This window comes from Xyrauchen texanus, chromosome 37 (assembly GCF_025860055.1).
Source record: "Xyrauchen texanus isolate HMW12.3.18 chromosome 37, RBS_HiC_50CHRs, whole genome shotgun sequence".
Taxonomy (NCBI): domain Eukaryota; kingdom Metazoa; phylum Chordata; class Actinopteri; order Cypriniformes; family Catostomidae; genus Xyrauchen; species Xyrauchen texanus.
Genome location: NC_068312.1, coordinates 14938328 through 14959408, shown reverse-complemented (window position 1 = coordinate 14959408; position 21081 = coordinate 14938328). Strand labels below are relative to the sequence as shown.

General features: G+C 37.6%; 2 protein-coding genes across 11 annotated transcripts in view; one reads left to right on the top strand and one right to left on the bottom strand.

Annotated features, from left to right (window-relative positions):
- Positions 1-609: 609 nt before the first annotated feature.
- LOC127630890 (anaphase-promoting complex subunit 5-like) lies at positions 610-11137 on the bottom strand. Its single transcript, XM_052108739.1, has 17 exons — positions 10623-11137; positions 10464-10543; positions 10276-10379; positions 9189-9411; positions 9025-9085; positions 8824-8925; positions 7250-7440; positions 7002-7083; positions 6750-6842; positions 5741-5922; positions 5269-5404; positions 5041-5115; positions 4839-4960; positions 2209-2316; positions 1955-2102; positions 1382-1544; positions 610-1258 (listed from the first exon to the last, which is right to left on the bottom strand). Exons 1-17 carry the CDS (start codon positions 10821-10823, stop codon positions 1047-1049), a joined length of 2283 nt encoding a protein of 760 aa, XP_051964699.1. The 5' UTR covers positions 10824-11137; the 3' UTR covers positions 610-1046.
- Positions 11138-12696: 1559 nt separating this feature from the next.
- Positions 12697-21081, top strand: part of LOC127631221 (E3 ubiquitin-protein ligase RNF34-like) — a 243602-nt gene continuing 235217 nt past the window's right edge. For 5 of the 10 annotated variants that reach the window (XM_052109273.1, XM_052109275.1, XM_052109277.1 and 2 more), the window contains exons 1-7: positions 12697-12833; positions 14786-15004; positions 15514-15701; positions 15820-16021; positions 17085-17147; positions 20511-20712; positions 20828-20857. In XM_052109273.1, coding sequence (XP_051965233.1) covers positions 12828-12833; positions 14786-15004; positions 15514-15701; positions 15820-16021; positions 17085-17147; positions 20511-20712; positions 20828-20857 — 910 coding nt within the window. In that variant the 5' untranslated portion in view covers positions 12697-12827. The remainder of the gene's footprint in view (positions 12834-14785; positions 15005-15513; positions 15702-15819; positions 16022-17084; positions 17148-20510; positions 20713-20827; positions 20858-21081) is intronic. The other 5 variants (XM_052109278.1, XM_052109276.1, XM_052109279.1 and 2 more) reach the window with 4 other exon arrangements.

The following is a 21081-nucleotide window of genomic DNA, read 5'->3' as shown; positions in this document are numbered from 1 at the left end:
TGTGCTGTGTTCCCTCACTTCATGATGTCGAAACCATTATTTCTGAAGCATCAAGTTTGAAAGACTTCAAAGAGATGTGTATTTAAGAGGTCTTTTCTTTTTCGATCATACTTCCTATAGCAAAAAGTATTAACAACATATTCATCCAAGCGTTCAAAGACAGGCCTTAAAGGAACAGTTTACCCAAAAATGCGAATCCTGTCTCCATTACTCTGACTCTCCCTTTATTCCAAACCCGTATCACAACCCAAAAGGAGACGTTAGGCAGAGTGTTAGTTTTTAAATAACTATCTAATATGTAGTATTGTATTGTTCCCATAAAACAATTTTTCTTAAGTGGGGGGAAAGATTTGTTATGAAAGATGTTCAAAGTGGGCTCATATTGACTGATCCAATCACAACGGAGATTAATTTGTTTCACGAATACTTGAGATGTTATTAAATGCCAAATGTGATAGAAACTAACTGGAAATTATGCACCCTTTGGAGAAGTGGTTAATTTGAATAAGCATTCATTTGTTATGCAAAAATGCATATTACTGTCTCAAAAAAGAAAATTGCTGCCTTTTCAACAAAAACAAAACTACATTTTAATCAAAACAACCTTGTTATTTATTTTCACACAAATTATGTTGCTCCATCAATAATAATGAAAAAAAATCTTGAAACATTTTGTGACCCAAAAAAGCAAACTTTTCTTTAAGATGTGCCTTTAGCACGGCTGTACCTTCATTGTACATGTCTAAAAACATAGAATTTACACAAAAAAAACTAAAAACATTGCAGTACTATGGTGTTTTCCAGTAAGTGTTAATATTACATTGATTGGAGGAGATGTACTATGGTATTTTGGCAGAAACAATTGTTACATTAGTAATGTTTGAACAGCTGCCCCTCTACATACATGTATAAATGAAAAAAGGCCACAAATATTGTTTTCATATACAAAATAAAATGTGTTTTCAGCATGCATACCATACGCAGTACATGTTCTAACACTTCAATTGTTTTATGTCTTAGTGGTCTGCAAGTACAATATTAGCAGCCTAAAGACGATTGACAACAGTCATTCCGGACAACGGGAGCTCCTGGTCAAGGAGGCGGAAGAGCATGGCGCATTTGTTTCGTTGGGAAATGTTGCCCAGGGTGTGATGCAAGCGTGCCTGTAGGTAGTATAAATCTCTCATTCGCTCTTTACAGTCAAGACGGGAGAAATACAGAGCGGCCTCATCCAATGTGTGCACGGCTAGTTCCATAGCTGTCAGGAAGATGAAAAAAAATAAATCACTTTTTGATGCACCTTATTTAAAGACTTAGGAACTCTTAGAAGTACAGCAATGCCCTTAAGAATGTACAATATAAGAAAAGCATGACTCAGCACCAGACTGTTTGTGTTCTTCAGTAGCAGTCCCTGCCAGTGCCATCTGACAGCGAGCAGCCAGAAGCAGAGCTCTGCCCTTGTCTATCAGTGCCCCGTGAGCCAACACAGACTCCAACACATCCTGCACCAGTACAAGGGCTTGCTCAGGGATCCCCAACATAAGCTGAGAAAAGAGTGAAAAGGGAATGATAAACAACGTTTTATGTTATCCGACAGAACGAAATTAGAGCAGATATAATACATTTGTACTGTTCTGAGAACCTTAAACTTTATAAAAGCTCAAATCTAGAACCTCATATATGACACCAAGTGTCAAACACTATAATGCATAGAGAGAGAAAAAAAGGATGTTAAAAACAGAGATTGAATAGGAACAAAATGGGCTCTGATATCATGACCCTTATCAGACAGATGCTGATAATAAAAAACAAACAAAAAAACAATATGGTACCAATACAGATATGTTTTTACGTGAAGTCAAGGTTCTGGAGGTTGTTTTTGTATAAGCATTTGGCAGTCAGCCTAAGGCATGTGGCTTGCAGCCTTATGCATGCATTTATGTATTTGGTGTACCTGTGTAAATGCCAGGTGTAACACAACCTCTGGGGCCATGTTCTGGAGATTATGTTGCCGTGACAGAGCAAGAGCCTGTAACAGTAACGGCAGAGCTGTCGCGAAACCAGACGAGTCCCAGTGGAGTTCTGCAGAGGCCAGCATCACCCTGTGACACAAACATACTGAAGAGTAATACACAAGCAATAGAGCAACAAAACCTGTTTCTTATGTTCAGTTACAAATATACTGCATAACTACTCATAAGCACATACCTGATAATCATCTCTGTGTTCTTACTCTTCTCACATTGTTGCTGCAGATGCTGCAGAATCTTTGAGGCCTCTGATGTCTGACTCAGAGCTTTCAGCAACTGGGCTTTTCTGAACAGACAGGTTAGTAAATGTAATAGTAAATGCACATAAAAATTCACATAAGTAAGCATAACAAGCTTGTATGAGGTCAACCTGCTGAAACCAGCATTTGGCAAGTTACAAAAAAAACAAGAAAGTAATCCTCTACAAATTTAAAATTACTTTTCTAAAATTGTAATTGAATTACTGATTACTTCATGGAAAAATAATCACATTACTTCTTTATTTTTAAGTTACTTCGTTTCTAGAACCCCTACGAACACTTCACAGATTTCAAAAGAAAGTTTCCTCTTTATCCATTAATGCACAATGACCTTGTTTTATTGCTGCAACTAACGATTATTTTGAGAATCGATTAATCTAACGATTATTCGACTATTCACTGATTATTGCAAAGACTAATCATTAGTTCTTAACTGACTATTCAGCTTGTGCCCTGACTTAAAAGGTAAAAAAATACTTTTTATTAAGTTTAATTCAGTAAAGAAATTCACTGCAAATAATCCTATTGATATCAAGCGTTTTTCTCTTGTTTTCCATTTTAAATTGTCTAAAAAACTAAATACATTTACTCGAGAAGCAACATATAAGATATTTAGACTTGTTTTAAGAGAATTCATCTTAAATATAAGTGTATTTTTGTGTATACGTGTATTTTTTCACTTGTAAGTTATAACTCTACGAGTGCAGTAAAGACAAAATATACTTTTATTCAAGATCTATTCTTCTTAAGTATAAATATCTTATATGCTGCTTCTCAGGTGAATGCATCTTTTTTTAAGGATTTTTAGATATATTCATCATTCTCAGATAACAATTTTTCTTTTGCAGAATAGTTCCTAAAGTAAATGTACATTGTTTTAAATAAGTTTTAGATATTTTTATTGGAAAATAAGCCAAAACAAATCAAATCATAAATGTATTTTGTTGCAGTTTATAATGGGTGGAAGACTTCCTCTCTCACATTTCTGTTCACTTCAATCCATCTTTAACGCACAAAAAACAAACTCTCTCTATTAATAAAGCTGCGTATTGACAATGTTCTTCACGATCAGAAATGCACAGTGACAAATATTATGATTCAATAAGTCACAAGCCATCACGTTATAATCTAGCTGCATTAAGTGTGTGTGTGCTCGAGGGATGAGAGTCCTGCGTCAGAGTGAGCATCAGCAGAGTGCAGTTTCTATCTCTCCACCTCAGATCAAGACATTCGTGCAACTTATAGAGGAGGCGATGCCCACACAGATAAACGCCAGTTTCGGAGTTTGTAGTTATTTACACGAACAGCTTCCTTATTATTTGAACTTTAATAAAGCTATAATGCATCAAATATAACTGCAGAGCACCGGGGTGTTTCCTTTCAAGAGCTCCGACTCCACTTATTTCACAACGAGAGTGCTTCTATATTTACTTATTTTTTTGTATGATTCCCTCATACTTTGCGATCTACATCACCTGAAGCTGTTTGGAAAGTTTAGAGTGCATCTGGACAGTGATCTGTGTAATTCTTCCTCTCCACAGTGCGAACTGCAGTGCTGCTCTCACACGCCATCATTACAGTTTAATGTGATCTCATGTTACATTAAATCAGATCATACAACTATTCGACAATGAAAAATTGTTTCGACAATTTTTAATTGTCGATGTTGTCGATAATGTCGACTAATCGATTCAGCCCTAATGTTCTTGCACCAGTTATGCTCAATAAGCCTTTTTTATGTGTGTATACGTATATGTGAATACAATTTGTATATATATTTTATTTATTTCCCTGTGGAGCGGAGGGGGGCGGGGCCGGTCGGAATATCGCGCGCCCGGTCCCCAATCAGCCTGATGAGGCGCGCGAGGGATAAAGGCGGCCGGTGACGATTGTTCGAGAGAGAGAGAATTACGGACATGTCCGTCATGTGTGTTTGTTTATGTGTTTTTGAGTTTCTCATTAAAATATAATTTATGTTGACAAGCCGGTTCTCGCCTCCTCCTTGCCCATCCTTCAACTGTGTTACATTCCCATTATTGTCATTACATTTCTACTTATGTATATTTGTTAAGCCAACTGAAGTAGGAGGATACATGAGAGGGTGGGGTTAAACAGGATTTTATTTAATTTAATTTAATTGCGTGTACAAGCTTCACATTTCATTTGGGCACATAAAAAAATAAATTATGTAAAAAAAGAATACGCTGATTTTTGATTGTAATTAGCATATTGCTGTGCATGTAAATGCACTTTAATGACTTGTTAGGGAACGCACGCACTTCAGATCACAGAAATGCAAATAGATGTAAGAATGAGTGATTCATCACATGTACTGTAAATAACAATTAAAGTAATAATATGTCTAACCCAGTAATGTAGTGGTAAATCAGTAACTGTAATCTGATAACAAGAATTTAAAATGTAATGTGTTACTCTACTTTTAGATAATAATAATGACATATAATAACTAATTACATTATACATGCACTACACTGAACAATGGCTAAAACATTATAATGCATCTACAGTATAATGCATTTGACTATACCTGTACAATCCCTCTGTGCTGTTTAAGGCAGAGATAGCAGTGACATGGGGCTCTGCCAAGTGGTACTTCCCATCATTCATAGCTTTCTCAAACTGAATCTTCAGATCACATAGCATCCAGAGCTGTTAAAACAAAAAAAATATTCTCGATATGAGCTGCTGCTGATCTGTGCAGAACCGATCAAGTTTAAGTTGGCAGTTACCTTGGCATGTTGTGTGTGAGGAGGGAACTGTTGTTTTAAATGTTTCATAATGTCACCCACAACAGCATACAAGCCCTGAGGATTGCAAAAAGACACACAAATCTTAAACACAGACAGGAAGCATGGTCAAATTAAGCATTCAAAACTATGCTTGCCAATTTAACAAAGATAGATTTGTGGACATCATATAGTCAGATTCTGTGTGGTGAAAAAGCTGAGGTCAGGCACCTGCTCAGCATGGAGCTCTGCCAGATGGCAGAGGGCGACGGCAAAGGCTTCTGTGTTGTTTTGCTGCACACCAAAGTTCACCGGCTCCAGACTGTTCATATTTAATAAGAGCTGTGCCTGTTGCCGTGCCATAGTGCTACAGACAACACGAAGAAAAAACAGACGCCTTATAGCACATCATACAATGTAGCATATACAACATCAATTTAAACACCCCATGTGTCCTAACCAGATGTTTACACACATCAGGTCACATTAGGTCTCATCAAGTAATTTCTCTGTTTTTATTTATTTATTTGTTCAGCTTAGCATGAAAGAGATTGTCAGCATTTTCTACTTTGGCTCTGCCATTCATATAATATATCAATAAAATGACATTGTAGAATAAAAATAAATAAATACAATGAGCCGTAAATATTGATAATTTAAAACATCTATACATTGGAGGGTGTAGGAATACTGGATATCTAACCTTTTACCATACATCCTCCATATGGAGGTGGTCTGGGCCAGGCTAATCTCAATGAGCTCAGAGAGGCTTTGCTTCCAGTGCATGATGTTTGTTCCCCGCAGGGCATCCAACAGCTTATTAGCTGGCATACCTTGCTTTGCTCCCTGCTGGACCAGGGATTGAATGCCTAGAGATGCTAAATACTGCAAAACACAAGAGGAACCTTAAAGGGATAGTTCACCCAAAAATGAAAATTCTCTCATCATTTAGTCACCCTCATGCCATCCCAGATGTGTATGACTTTCTTTCTTCAGCTGAACACAAATTAAGATTTTTTAGAAGAATATCTCAGCTCTGTAGGTCCAGACAATGCAAGTCAACAGGGTACAAAACTTTGAAGCTCCAAAAAGCACAGAAAGGGCAGCATAGAAGTAATCCATAAAGATTCTAGTAGTTAAATCCATGTCTTCAGAAGCTACATGATAGGTGTAGTTGAGAAAATTATTAATATTTAAGCCCTTTGCTATAAATTTAAAAATTCTTAGGAGAGAAGAGAGTGCTTAGGAGGGCTGTTTGAAAGTGGAGATCTATAGTAAAAAAAGACTTAAATATTGTTCCGTTTCTTAACCACACCTATCATAACACTTCAGAAGACATGGATTAAACCACTGGAGTCTTATGGATGACTTTTATTCTGCCTTTATGTGTTTTTGGAGCTTCAAATGTCTGGTCACTATTTACTTACATTGTATGGACCTACAGGGCGGAGATATTCTTCTGAAAATCTTTGTTTGTGTTCAGCAGAAGTAATAAAGTCATACACATCTGGGATGGCATGAGGGTGAGTAAATGATGAGAGAATTTTTATTTTTGGGTGAAACACTGTTAACTATAATTTTAAATTATGCAATTTTTTTTATCATGGTTTCACATTCAAAAATGAATATACTATAATAGCAATACAACCCTTTTAAAACAAGACAAGACTTATTAAGGGCAATTAAAATATTCAGTCTTGAGATTTACTTACAGGGAGACAAAAGTGTGCAGCAATTTTCACTGAGTCTTCAGTAAGTACCACACTGTCCGATCCTTTCATCTGTTCTAGTGTGTAGAGCCAACTCTGGAACAAAAAAACAAATCACAATACAAAGTAGTCCATGTTTGCACCGCAAATTATGTTGAGAGTTTTCAGGGCACTCACCGAAGAATGAAAGCGCACAATCATTTCACAAAATAATCTTTCACAATTAAATGTCCACTCCAAAAAAAACACTCCTACCAGACAGTGTTGGAGACACACATGGTCATTAGCTTCCTGTGCAATCCGAATAGCTTCCTGCAAAGCCAGATCAGCCTGCTGACTGCACACAAAAGCACAGAAATTGGCATTTAGCATTTCAATTTAGGTTACGGTTACATCAGAAATTCATAGGCTAGAATTCTGACTGGCCCCTCTTTGCCCCAGAAAATAAAGTGCTTCTAACACAATGCAATACTCTAAACACAATTAGGACAACTAATACGCACTAGTGTCCAAATCGACAGTGCAGAGTCGCTAGATTTAGAACAGCATAGCGCAAACTGCGGCCATAGCCTTCATCTCCATTGCTCTTTCCCTCAGCACTGGAGAGAATGAGGCGGTCAAAATAGTGAAGGAGGCTGTGAGTGGAGATGTAGATATCCTGCACTCGCATGCTGTTCAGATAGCTCAGGTAATGCTGTAAAGAGAGAGAGAGAGAGAGAAAGAGAGAGAGAGAGAGAGAGAGAATGGGTCAATTATTTTAAAATGGAATTAAGACACTAACCAAAAGTACCAGGGACATGTACCAGGGTATTACCATGTTATTCCTTTAATTAGCATGTAAGTACCATATATAAATATGGTAATAATTCAGTACCATGGAATTACCATCTGATACCATCACTGTACCATGGCACCTCCACAGCACTTTTCTTGTAAGAAAACTTTCTTTTGAAATCAACATGGAAAGCCAATCACAGACACTTTTACTTTTGTAATCTGATGTACAGTATTTCTGAATGAATAATTATTGAAAAAAAAAAAAGATTGGATTTTGAAAAGTGGGCATTACACACCAGAATAGAGCTGGGTGGATGGAGCGGAGTGAATAGAAAATAAGATTTGTGATGTCAGACGACAGTCGTTTTAGTGGTTTAGTAAGTTGAAGGAATAGTTTACCCAAAAATGATAATTCTCTCACCATTAACTCTCCCAAACTCCTATGTCAGACATTCTACTATGGAACAAAAATGAATATATTTTAATACCAATATGATTTTCCATATGATACAAGTAAATTGTGACAAGAACTTTGAAGCTCCAAAGAGCACATAAAGAGAGCATAAAAGTAATCCACACAACTCAAGTGGTTTAATCCATGTATTCTGAAGTGATCCAACAGTTTTGGATGAAAACAGACCAACATTTGTATCCTTTTTTTACTGTACGTCTTGCCATTGCAGTCTCTAGGCACACATGATTTATGCTACCTTTATGTGCTTTTTGGAACTTGAAAATTTGGTCACCATTAACTTGCATTGTATGTACAAACAGACTCCATAAAAATATCTTTATTTTTGTTCCATGGAAGAAAGCCATACGAGCTTGAGAAGGCATAAGGGTGACAAAATTAAGGGAGAATCATCATTTTTGAGAACCATTTCTTTAATACATTTTGATAAAAAAAAAAAAAAAAAAAAAGGTGTTTGATTCACTTTTTGACTAAATTAATTTTCACGACCTTTCCAGTCATTTTTTAATTTAGGCCAATTTACTTATGAATAATTTAGACCAATTAGTGTATAGGTTAGACTGGCTCATTGAAAAGATTTGACTCAACAGAATGATTCACTCCCAAATCAAACATTCATTCGGTATACAAGCAAGTTTTACTATATAACAGAGCAATATCTAGCAAATAAAAAAAATATTTTATAGCAGAGAAAAAGTTGGAAAATGTATCTTCACTATAGAAATTTCCATGATTTAACATTTTATTACATTTCCATAAATTTTTCCAGCCATAAAAAAAAAGAAAGAAAAAAAAAATCCAGGTTCTCCATATAAACACAAGTCTCACAGCTTCAGCAAAGTCAGGGTTGAACTTGAGGATGTTATTGAGCTCATCTTGTAGCTTAGCCGGTGGCACGGCCTTGTTCTCATCGTTCTTCAGGAGGTACGCCTGAGAAAATAAATAAATACTGTAGCAAATCACATATGCTCATATGATATAGACAATGGTGTTCATGAAAGTGACGTTAAGGTGGCACTTTAAACAAACCTGTCGAGCAAGAAAGTATTCTGCCTGTTTCTGAGACAAAGGACCTCGGGACTCATCAGATCTATGATAAATGGAAAATAAACCCACCGTCAGATCCACTACCATGACATTTACACACCCCTGTTCCACCAGTAATAAGTGGAAAAACAAATGTTCCCACTGACCTCAGTTCAGACTGGTGGAGAGATGGTGTGTCCAGCTCATCTTTGTCTATGTGGTCAGCGCTGGTGTCTTCATTGCTTGTCAGTTCCATGTCTTCAGCTGGTAGTGCCGACAGCTCAGGCAGGTTGCCAGAATGGCAATACTGCTGCAGAGACTTGTACAGCTTATACACCTGACTGAAGGACAGTTTATTATAGGCCAGCAGCATCTGACGCATGAACAGACCTACAGAGAGAGTCAATAGAGAGAGAGAGAAAAAAAAGCTCATTTAAAAGTGACAATACTTGCATCACCAAAATGAATTGTAAATATTCCATTTCATGATTGTAAGTAGCACAGAAATGACACTTCACCATTAAAAGGGATAGTTTGCACAAAAATGAAAATTCTCTCATCATTTACTCACCCTCATGCCATCCCAGATGTGTATGACTTTTTTCTTCAGCTGAACACAAACAAAGATTTTTAGAACAATATCTCAGCTCTTCTGGTTCATTCAATGCAATTCAACTTTGAATGTGCAAAAATCATATAAGTAATCCATAAGTCTCCAGTGGTTAAATTGGTGTATTCTGAAGCAATATGATACATGTGGGTGAGAAACAGATCAAGATTTATGTCCTTTTTTCCAATAAATACCCACTTTCAAGTTCACTTCCACATTCTTCTTCTTGTGTTTTTTTTGGTGATTTGCATTCTTCATGCATATCGCCACCTACTGGGCAGGGATGAAAATATATAGTAAAAAGGGACTTAAATATTGATATGTTTCTCACCCACACCTATCATATCACTTCAGCAGACACAGATTAAACCACTGGAGTCGTACGGAATACTTTTATGCTGCCTTTGTATGCTTTTTTGAGCTTCAAAAGGTGTGGTCACCATTTGCTTACATTGTATGGATCTACAGAGCTGAGATAAATCTTCATTTGTGTTCTGCAGATGAAAGAAAGTCGCACACATCTTGGGATGGCATGAGAGTGAGTAAATGATGAGAGAATTTTCATTTTGAGGAGAATTATCCCTTTAACCAATAGGCCTGGAGCAGAAGTGGTGTATTATTACTAAACAAACACAAATTCATACCCACAACACTTGTTTTGAATGCCTCAGAGTCACTGAAAGCATTTGGCAGAATGGTAAAGAAGTGCTCCATGTCCTGCAACTCTCCATTAACCATCATAAGCAACCTGAAAAAAATGGCAATCATTATGTGAATGATGAAAAAGTTCTTTCATTTCAAAATGGAAATCTTCTTTATATAGAGTACACACCTGAGTTTAACAGCATTGACCATCCGAAGACAGCACTCCTCCACTATCTTCAGAAACTGTTCTAAGGTCAGATCTGGACCCTGGTCACCAAACACATTACACAATATTTTTACAACACAAATACATCCTTACAAGAGAAACATTGCCTGATATACATACCTGTTGTAAAGGTAGAATGAGTTTATTCAGGCGTCTTCTGTCTAGAAGTGCCATGGGTTTCGTTGTGGACATCTCATTGAGTAAAGTTAATACCGAGATCTTGTATGGAGTAACCCAGTCCTTTATACCGAAGACATTGGCATGGACCACTCCATTTGTCATCATGGGGTTAAAATATAAACTTTCGTGCACGCTAGCCATTGCAGAAAGATCAAGCCCCTCTGGACTTTAGTACCTCGTAGATAAGCAGAATAAAGAATATAATCAAACTATATAAAGCAGGCTTTCATGGGTCACGCTAAATTAACCTAGCTCACATTGCATGCATAATAATAACGGTGAAGGATTAAAGTAGTTTAGAATGCAAGGAAATAATTTGAAACATTTCTTCCAGATGGACGTCAACAAAAAAAGGCTACATCTGATTTAGGTTAATAGGATATTTGGTATATTAACGCGCATCATTTATGGAGACTTTTCTTCAAAATACCCTCCAGTTCCGTTCACGTTTCAGGACGCACTGTACAACACAGATAATTTGAATGCGCTCAGGCCGCTCTATAGAGTACAGATAAATCGATGCGTAGAAGGGAACACTCTGGCTGCAAATTTCTCGCGAGATTCGCGTTTGCGCTTACTTAATGTTGTGGTTAGATTTACATGTATAGTTAAGGTTATGGTTGGTTATAGGGGTATGAATAGGTGTAGGGTTTCTGTGAGATTCCAAATAAACAGAACAAATACAGTGTATGAATGTTGCATGCCACTCTCGCGAGATTTTTGCAGCCAGAGGGTGCCTGTGTGCCAGCACTATTTCAAGCATAATATTTGACAATGAGCAAATGAAAAGGGGTTCGCTGTCCTTTTCTGCATATCACGGCGGCGTTTTGTTGTCCGTTCTGCATAATGCGGCGGCTCATTTTAAATTATTGCAGCCCATTTGGCCTGTTTCGCTGACGACCCACCGGCCCGCTCGGTTCTACCAATGGCCAGTCCACCCCTGATCGGCCCCAAAGTGCATCGGCCCACCGGGAAAATGTCCGGTATGCCAGATTTCCTGTCCAGCCCTGCTTGTGGCCATACTTTTGAAACAGTGTGTATGTTAATCTTATGGATTGGCCTCATTCACTTCCACTGTAAATGCCTCACATACAGCTTTGCATGTTGACTGAAACTGGTTAAAAACAAGTTATCAGTTATTGACTGTAATGAATTACAATTAGAACAAACCTTCTTCTAAAGACCTGGCAGTGACTCAGGGGACACTATCATTAATCACTCAGGGCCGGAGATATGAATACCAACAAATGTGTCATGGTGGGTACCCATTAAAGGAATTTACTCATCCTCATCCCAGATGTGTATGACCTTTCTTCTGCAGAACACAAACAAATATTTTTAGAAGAATATCTCAGCTCTGCTTTTCCATACAATGCAAGTGAATGATGACCAGACCTTTGTAGCTGCAAAAATCACATAAAGTAAACATAAAAGTAATACAGAAGACTCCAGTGTTTAAATCCATGTCTTCAGAAGTGATGTAATAGGTGTGGTTAAGAAACAGAACAATATTATCGTAATTTTTACTCCAAATCTCCACTTTCACATTCACTTTCAGATGTGAAAGTGGAGATTTACAGTAAAAAAATAAAAATAAAAAAAAAGGACTTACATTTCTCACCACACCTATTTGCGTCTGAAGATACAGATTTAAATCTTCTAGAAGAGAACCCTCGGGCTGGGAAGGTCTCGCGAGAGTCAAATTTTCTGTTACTAAGGTTAGAATTAGGAATAGGTTTAGATGTACGGTTAAGGAAATTGTGAAATTTAGGAGTAGTTGTAGGTGTAGAGTTTCTGTGAGACGCCAAATAAACACCATAAACACAGTATATCTATGCCCTGTGCAACTCCCGCGAGACTTTGTCCAGTCCAACGGTTCCCGTCCAGGCATGACCAGTCCTAATGCACAAACTTCCACTGTATTACTGAAGAAAGAGATGATTGGCTATTTGATGAAGCTTCACACCAGATCACTCACTGTGATTGGCTGAAAACGTTTCCGTTGCATATCGCCTCTGTGCTGGTGCGGTTATAGTCAGAGCGACTGAAAATGAACAGTTAGCTCAAATACTTGCCGTTCACAAGCAATGGCCAGCCAGCCTTTACATACAGCTGGGTGAATCCCCGCCGTGTCTTGGAGTTGCTATGAGGGTACAGTCCTTTTTTCCGTTGTATTCTTAATGTTTGTTTCTCCCCCGCAAGCATACATTACATATATAATTTGCTACTAGCGTTGATGTCAGCTCTATAAGTAACAGCTGATTTCCAGTTTACCATGTAATGCATGTTAGTGACTTTGTGCTTTCTGTGCACTGGACGCATGAGTTTTCATTGGTGCACAGATTACAATGTGGAGCCCCAAATGTTTGTATATCAGTCAAGATCTAGTAGTTTGCTGCCTTTATGTGTTGTATATCAGTATTTAATTGATGAGACTGTTGGCTCCTTATGAAAATAAAAACGCTGGTTACTCTGTTGAGTGTCACTAAGAGCACTGTCTAGCTGCAGTCATAAGTAATTTAAAGCATACTAACCCCTCGTCATTGCTTTGCTCTTTTCCCATCCGTCTCTAATGAGATTGATCCCAGTAAATGGGGCCTTTGAGGGCAGGACATTCTGAATGACCTAGTAAATACAGGAAATAAAGTACAGGCATCACCTGCTATTATTATAATGCTATTTATAGAAATCCACCAAATATCAAAGGTTTTAGTTAATCGTACTGAAGACAGTAATGAAATGGTTAAAGATCATTGTCATGATTAAAGGAACAGTTCACCCAAAAATGAAAATTCTCTCATCGTTTACTCTCACTCATGTCATCCCAGATGTAACTTTTTCTTTCTTCAACTGAACACAAACAAAGATTTTTAGAAGAATATCTCAGCTCTGAAGGTCCATACAATGAAAGTGAATGGGTGCCAACATTTCTGTTCAAAAAAGCACATAAGGCAGCATCAAAATAATCCATAAGACTCCAGTGGTTAAATCCATGTTTTCTGAAGCGATATGATAGTTGTGGGTGAGAAACAGATCAATATTTAAGTCTTTTTTTAAATGTATCATAAATTCTCCTCCCTGCCAAGTAGGTGGCGATATGCGTGAAGAATGCGAAGTGGCAGAAACAAAAGTAGAAGAATTTAAAAGTGAAAGTAGAGATTTGTAGTAAAAAGGGACTTAAATATTGATATTTTTCTCACCCACATCTCTTCAGAAGACATGGATTTAACCCCTGGAGTCTTATGGATTAATTTTCTGATGACATAATATGCTTTTTGGAGCTTAACAATTCTGGTTACCATTCACTTGCATTGTATGGGCCTACAGAGCTGAGATATTCTTCTAAAAATCTTTGTTTGTGTTCAGCAGAAGAAAGTCATACATCTGGGATGGCATGAGGGTGAGTCAATTATTTTTAAGTTTTGGGTGAACTATCCCTTTCAATTCTCAAAGTTATTACAATTATTGCAGAATTATCAGTATATAGGCAGTATATTAGGTCTGGGTAATATGTAAAACATATTTTTGCCATAATTGCCTTAAAAAATATTGCAATATCCGATTACATCGTCAATTTTCAGCATTCTCACAGATGGCATTATTCTGGCAAACAGTTTTTAGAGGAATGAAACAGAGAAAAAAAGAGTGAAAATTCTTTACATGCTGCACATATCTGAACAAACAGCGAATCAGTCATGAGCATTGACTGCTTTTCTGTTGTCTTTTGTTAAAAATATAATAAAGTGTGTTTCTTCAAGCTTGTGTCTTTTGTGTCTAACAGTATTCCTTGTCATGTGTCACTCCGAGACATCGCCCGCTTGTTGCGGGTAGATGAGCAAAATTACCCACGCATGAAATACATTTGAGCAAGGAACTTGCGAACTGGATTCAACCTCGTAGCATTTGGCGGGTGCTAGTTTCACACCCTGGACACTGTTTAATATATTTGCAGACTTTCCAGATCCTTGGTTTTGCCATTTCCCGATATTATCAATCATCATCTGTTCGCAATCAGCATCAGGATCTTTGTAAGACATCGTCGATATCTGATTACATCGTCCCATTGCCCGGCCCTACTTCATATCTCTATGTTATGCATGCAGGCGGGGGCCTCGTCCATGTGGGCAGCATGCTGTGGTCTACTGAATGAGGTGATGGGTACTGGGGCCGTGAGAGGGCAGCAGCCAGGTTTCGGAGCCGGTGCGGGGCCTTTTCGTTTCGCTCCCACTGCAGGATACTCCACATACCCCCCCAACAGCTCAACCAGCAATAGCCTGGTTTGTCAGGCCTGTGGACAAGCATTTTCTGTCTTTAGGAGGAGGGTATGTAGACTCATAACCTGTGTCCCTAATAACGAACTGTACCCTATGCACTTAAAGAATACATAATGCACTTGGTCCTCACATTTATAAGTTCCAATCTTCACTGATGTTTCACAAGTTGCCACATTCTCCATTATTTACAAATGATCTGTCAGACCAGCATCGAAGCCAGGTAACTCTGCCCATTCCACAATGTATGTCAAGCCGCGAGTGCTGAGGGCACGAATTGTCCAACAATCCACACTCCATTTTGATGGCTGAAGAAGTGCATCATCAGGGTACTCGAAGTACACTTCTTTTTGATTTTCAATGTAAACATACTACTAGCACTAATTACACTACAAAACAGTGTAGAATTGTGCATTTGTGATTTGGGACACACCCACATCTACACTTCCCACACACTCATTTGTTTAGCTTATTATGGTAATTTTTTTCATGTAAGCTGCTTTTATTGACAGCAGATGGGTTTAAAGCCCCCCCCCTCTCTCCTTCCCCCTTCTCCCCAGCACATCTGTTGTGACTGTAAGAAGAGTTTCTGTTCGCTGTGTTCGGGACTTCAGGAAAACTTGCGCAGGTGCACAACTTGTCACCTGCTGAAGGGGACTGCATTCCAGCGCCCTCAACTCATGCGTCTGCGTGTTAAAGATTTGCGGCAATACCTTACTCTACGCAACATTAACACTGACACCTGCAGGTATATTTTAAGCAGACAGTAATATGCCATTTTTAACAATAGGTTACATTTTTATTTAAACTTTTGTATTTCTGAGTTATTTGGAAATAATGTATGTTATAGAATGCTATCTTTTTAGGGAGAAGGAGGACCTTGTGGACTTGGTGCTTTGCCATCAAGGTGCAGAGAGTGAAGATGAACTAGACACGCCTTCTCTGCAGTCCCGGCCCCTTTATAGCCTGTCCCCTTCAATTGAAGTACCCAATTCCCCTGTGTCAATTCTCTCCCCAACTCAAGGAGAACCAATCATTAGGAGCAACAGCTTGGAGTCCACCAATCAGGTACAGCCTTGATTTTAAATAAATGTAATCTCTGACTTTGAGCATGGTTATGTTTGATATAACATACTTCCATGCTATTCTTATTAATTCTAAAGTAGATAGTTTGTCTACTGCCTTCCATTTCCAGTGTAATGGATGAACTGCAAGAAACATCATTGTGCATCACTATAGGGCTGGGCGATATGTAAAAAATATTTTAGCGATTAATTGTAATTGAAATATTGCGATATCTGATTATGTCGTCAAAAACTCTCCGAGCATATTTTACAATACCTGCACTTTTTCCATTACCGCTCCAGATAGCAGTTTGATACATATGATATGAGCATTAATACAATGCAGAACACAATAATCAGTCCTCAAAATGCCAAGTTCTCAAACAAAACTGGTTTGATTTGGCTTTGATTTGCTTAAAGGGACAGTTCACTCAAAAATGAAAATTCTCTCATCATTTACTCACCCTCATGCATCCCAGATGTGTATGACAAAGGCAGTATTAAAGTAATCCATATGACTCCAGTGGTTAAATCCATATCTTCTGAAGCTAAATGTTAGGTGTGGGTGAGAAACAGATAAATATTTAAATATTTAACCAGCACCAACCAGTAGTTGGTGATTTGCACAAAGAATGCAATCACTAAAAAACAAAAGAAGAACATGAAAGTGGATATTTATAGTAAAATTGACCTAAATATTGATCTGTTTTTCACCCACACCTATCAAATAGCTGCTAAATAAGGCAGAAACGCATCATCATAGTCTGTGGAAAAAGGTCTGTTGTGAGGTCAGGACCTAGGTCAGGAGTCATTTTTAAAAAAATCTTCATTTGTGTTCTGCAGAAGAAAGAAAGTCATACACATCTGGGATAATGTGAGGGTGAGTAAATGATGACAGAACTTTAATTTTTGGGTGAACTATCCCTTTAATATTTGATACTTAATTTATGTGTTTACTTCTGGTAGTTAGTGGTGAATCCTTGCTAAATCTGTACTAAGGGAATTTTAATTTTACAATTAGCTCTCTTTAATTATACTCTCTCTGTGTAAACATTACATGCTGAAAGGATATTGGAGACTTCTCTTCTGTATCGCTCCTTAACCTTGACCAGACCGAACACACGCCAGAGGTGAGTTACTGCAAACTGAAAAAGCCAATACATGGTCAAGATGTGTAATCCAGCCATACTTGCTGCTGCTGGTCAACAAAATAATAACACTTCCACACACTGTCTTGACTAGTCCTGATGGATTTACATTGATTTGAAGGCAGTAGATGAGCTTGAGTAATTTGTAATCCCAGTTTCCCCATCTTTTCCCTGTAATTTGCTGTCTTCTTTCTGTAATATACTAGCAATAAAATTACATAAAGGGGAGCGAGAGAGAAGGAGATTTTATTCTCATATCATTGAACAAGTTTACAGTATACATCAATCTGTTTTTCATTGAGTTGTGTCCAGTTTCAATGTGCCTGGTTCTCACATTACGCTCCCTTGTATGTAGAGCAATTCTCTTTTTGGATGTAGAGGGAAAAGAAAAAATAATTTACAAGTGTACTTTTAGTCTATAATACTTTATTTTATTTATATATTACAATTAATTATCTAACTTTTTCTTGAACACGGAAGTGTTCCACGATTCGACTGTTTTCAGTTTCCGGTCTCCAGTGTTCTCACTTGTATCAGCATATATTCTTAGTGGGTAATGTAATGTTTAAGGCATACAATTTGTCACTGTTGAGATGACCTGAAGTGATGTTCAGAGGTGAGTTACGTTGATATCATTAATCAACTTGTGGTTTTGTTGGCTGTCATAATGGCAAAAGTTGAGCCTGAAATTCATTTTTACATCAAGTAACACTTAAATGGTTGTTGTTCTCTTCTCGATCCCTCGTTTTGGCACGTTTTACTTGGCATCTTGAGACAAGAAATACAAAAGAGGCAATTAGAATCATCATGGCGCCACCCACTGGTTGCTCCATAATGATCTCATGAAAATGTTTACATAATTTACGAATTGGCTATTTGGTATGTTCTTGCACCGTGTTGTTTGCGTAAACCCTTACTACTTAATCATGTGCAAATTCATAGATGTCTAATACGGAAGTAAGTGTGAGTTCTTAAGGCATTAAGAACGTATTAAGGATATACTTCTTAATATTATGCCCTTATCCAAACCCCTTATCTAAACTTATCCAATCAGTAGAGTGTGTAAACATGATAGGAAGCTGTTGTGTGTTACAGAAACAAGTAACTGTCATGTATTAGATGGAAACGATGTCCAGCGACATCATTGGCTGTGGTGAAAGTCGTAGGCAGTAGCACGATATCATAGGAATTAGCCAAATTTAGATAAGTTGTACAAATCCTGATGATCTCACTGTGTAAGAGTGTTTGGTTGATCAGGAAAACTGTGAATACATATTATATAGTCTGCACCCATCTACATAGTTACTTTAAATTGGGAATTAACCTTACTTGCATTTGAACATCATAATTTCTGTCAAATTGGCGTAATTTGTTTTGGACATATGATGTTCATTTCCGTCGAAGCAAAGAATTGTGGGTTGTGAGTGCCCATGAAGGATATATCTCATGCATCCTCTGAATTCCCGTGAAAGTAGGCTTAAATCGTCCTACTCACTTTTTGGAAACAAGACAGCCTTGATGATTTATGTGGCCAACAAATGCGACCTCTGGAGGAGGCAGCCTTTGAAACGAGACACAGCTATGGATATTTGTCTTCTGGATTAATCAGGAAGTCTGGATTTCCAACCTAAAAATGTGACCCGTGTGAATTGTGTAAATGCATAAAAAAAATAAATGGAGTGTGGGCTGGTAATATTTCATTAGAGGTTCATGTTATTGACAATGTCCTGTCCGGTGCACTCTCTGTCAGCATTTTTCATACAAACAAGTGTCATCAAAGTCTTTCTAGCAAGTTAGTCCACTGTCGTCCATCTTTGGAATGCTCTCGGGAGGCTATTTCCAGTCATGAAAGTGCAGCTCCTTTCTACTTGAATGGAGAAAGACCAAAATCTCCAAAGCGGATGGTCAAAATTACAATCAAAGAAAATATTTCAACAAAAAAATCTGACAATAATGTAATCATAAATTGTGATTCTTTACCTCATATTACGCCAAAAAACTTGATTTTCCCATCTTGTGTTGCTAATGAGCATGCACGTTATAAAGTTAATTGACAGGCGATGTCTGTATATAAAAGGTGATCGACTCTTTTAACTGTAAGGCGAATCTTCTCTTCTACATCCGTTGGGCGTTCCAATTTCTCCTATTCATTTAAATAGAAGTGGCCCATCTCTGCTAAATTATCTCTGATATCATTCAACTTTCTCTTGGAACTGCTTCACTCACTCAAACTTCACTGCTGCTGCTTCTGTGTCTCACACACACACACTTTGTTGAGAAAGCCATCAGGACATCATGCAAGTAAGACTTCATCAAGAGAAATAAAATGGTTAGATCTAAAATGGCTTTGTATCGTTGTCACAGTTGCTGACAGGTTGAAAATAGATATTAAGCTGCAATTGCCATGTTACTGACGTGATATATGCTGTGAAATCGTGACGTTCATCTTAAGTACTCATGGCCAGCATATCGAACCATAAAATCCTGCAGTTACAGTTCAGACATTAGATAATGTACAATTTCCCCCCTCATCTAGATTAGGAAATGAATTTGGGATGCAGATGTAATAAACATTTTTGGGTTGTTTTGTGCTGATTATCTATTATATTTGTTAACATAAGGTATCATAAACTAACAAGTAACAATATCTTTTATTATTTTGCAAATCTTTTTTTATTATCTTTTTTTAATGTTGGTAATTTAAAACATTTTCAGTGTTCACAAGTTCCTTGTGCATTATCTAATATACAACATTTGAAGGTTTTACCTATTTATATATGTAAAATATAAAGTTCAGTAAATATGTGCTTCCCCACTGCTGGCACTGAACGCTGCACCATGAGTGAAGGAGAGAGGGTGATGCATCGCCCTTTTAAAAGTGAAACATGTGGGAATGATTGAATGAAATTGTGCTCAAACCCCGCAATCCCACGCTATTGAGCTAACATTCCTTATTGAGATTTTAAGCAGGCTACTTGTCTGGTCGGGCAAGTTAAATTCATGAACATGTTTAATATCTGTATGTATAGTGTCTAATAATGCTTTGGCAATGCACACTTACTGTAAATTACTCTTGTCAATAAAGGTTGATATGAATTGAATCTACCCGATCATTAAAAATGTCCATTGGAAAACACCAGAACATTTTGCCACTTGACATGTCCACTGATTTTATGGCCTTTACACACTTGTATCAAAGATTCATACCTGTAAAACTCATTTTAAAACAACTTTTAACATGTTCATTTTATATACAATTTGAACATAAATATATATAAAAAGTTTTATCTTTATGTAAGGTAAGATTTTTGTTTATTAATTTATTATAATTGTTTATTTTATCAGGTGAGTCCACGGACGCGGCAGCAGGCTCGAGCTTCCCTGTCAGACCTGTCCAGCCTTAATGATGTTGAGCAGCTGACTGTACGGCAGCTGAAGGAGATCCTGGCAAGGAACTTTGTGAGCATCTCAGGCTGCTGTGAGAAGTGGGAACTGGTGGAACGTGTCAGGAGGCTTTACCGGGAGAGCGAGGAGAATCGCAAGTCTAGTGAGTGCTACATGCAGAACCATACTTACGCTGTTCTATATTTAAAACATTACGCATTTAGAGTGCAGTGAAGCAGGATTATACAAAGTTGCTTGTGTTTTTGTTTTTTTAAAAGTAGAGAATGTGAGCAACCCCATCACTGCAGGTAAGAAATTCCTTCACTTCATATTCTGACTTGGGTTGTAGAAGAGTTCATAAAAATACATAAAATAGGACTCTTGAGCAAAATCCTGGGTTTAGAAATTGGTTAATATGAAATTTGTAATTATTTACTCATGTCGTTTCCAAACCTGTATGACTTCCTCTTCTTCCTTGGAGCACAAAATGTGAATATTTGAACAATATCCTGGCCAATGTTCCCTCTAAGAT

Excerpts from the sequence above, each read along its gene's own strand:
- LOC127630890 (XM_052108739.1), bottom strand. The coding sequence starts at position 10,823 with ATGGCTAGCGTGCACGAAAGTTTATATTTTAACCCCATGATGACAAAT. Across the intron at positions 8,926-9,024 it reads AATACTTTCTTGCTCGACAG|GCGTACCTCCTGAAGAACGA; the intron begins GTTTGTTTAAAG and ends TTATTTTCTCAG. Across the intron at positions 5,405-5,740 it reads TGGAGGATGTATGGTAAAAG|CACTATGGCACGGCAACAGG; the intron begins GTTAGATATCCA and ends TGTTGTCTGTAG.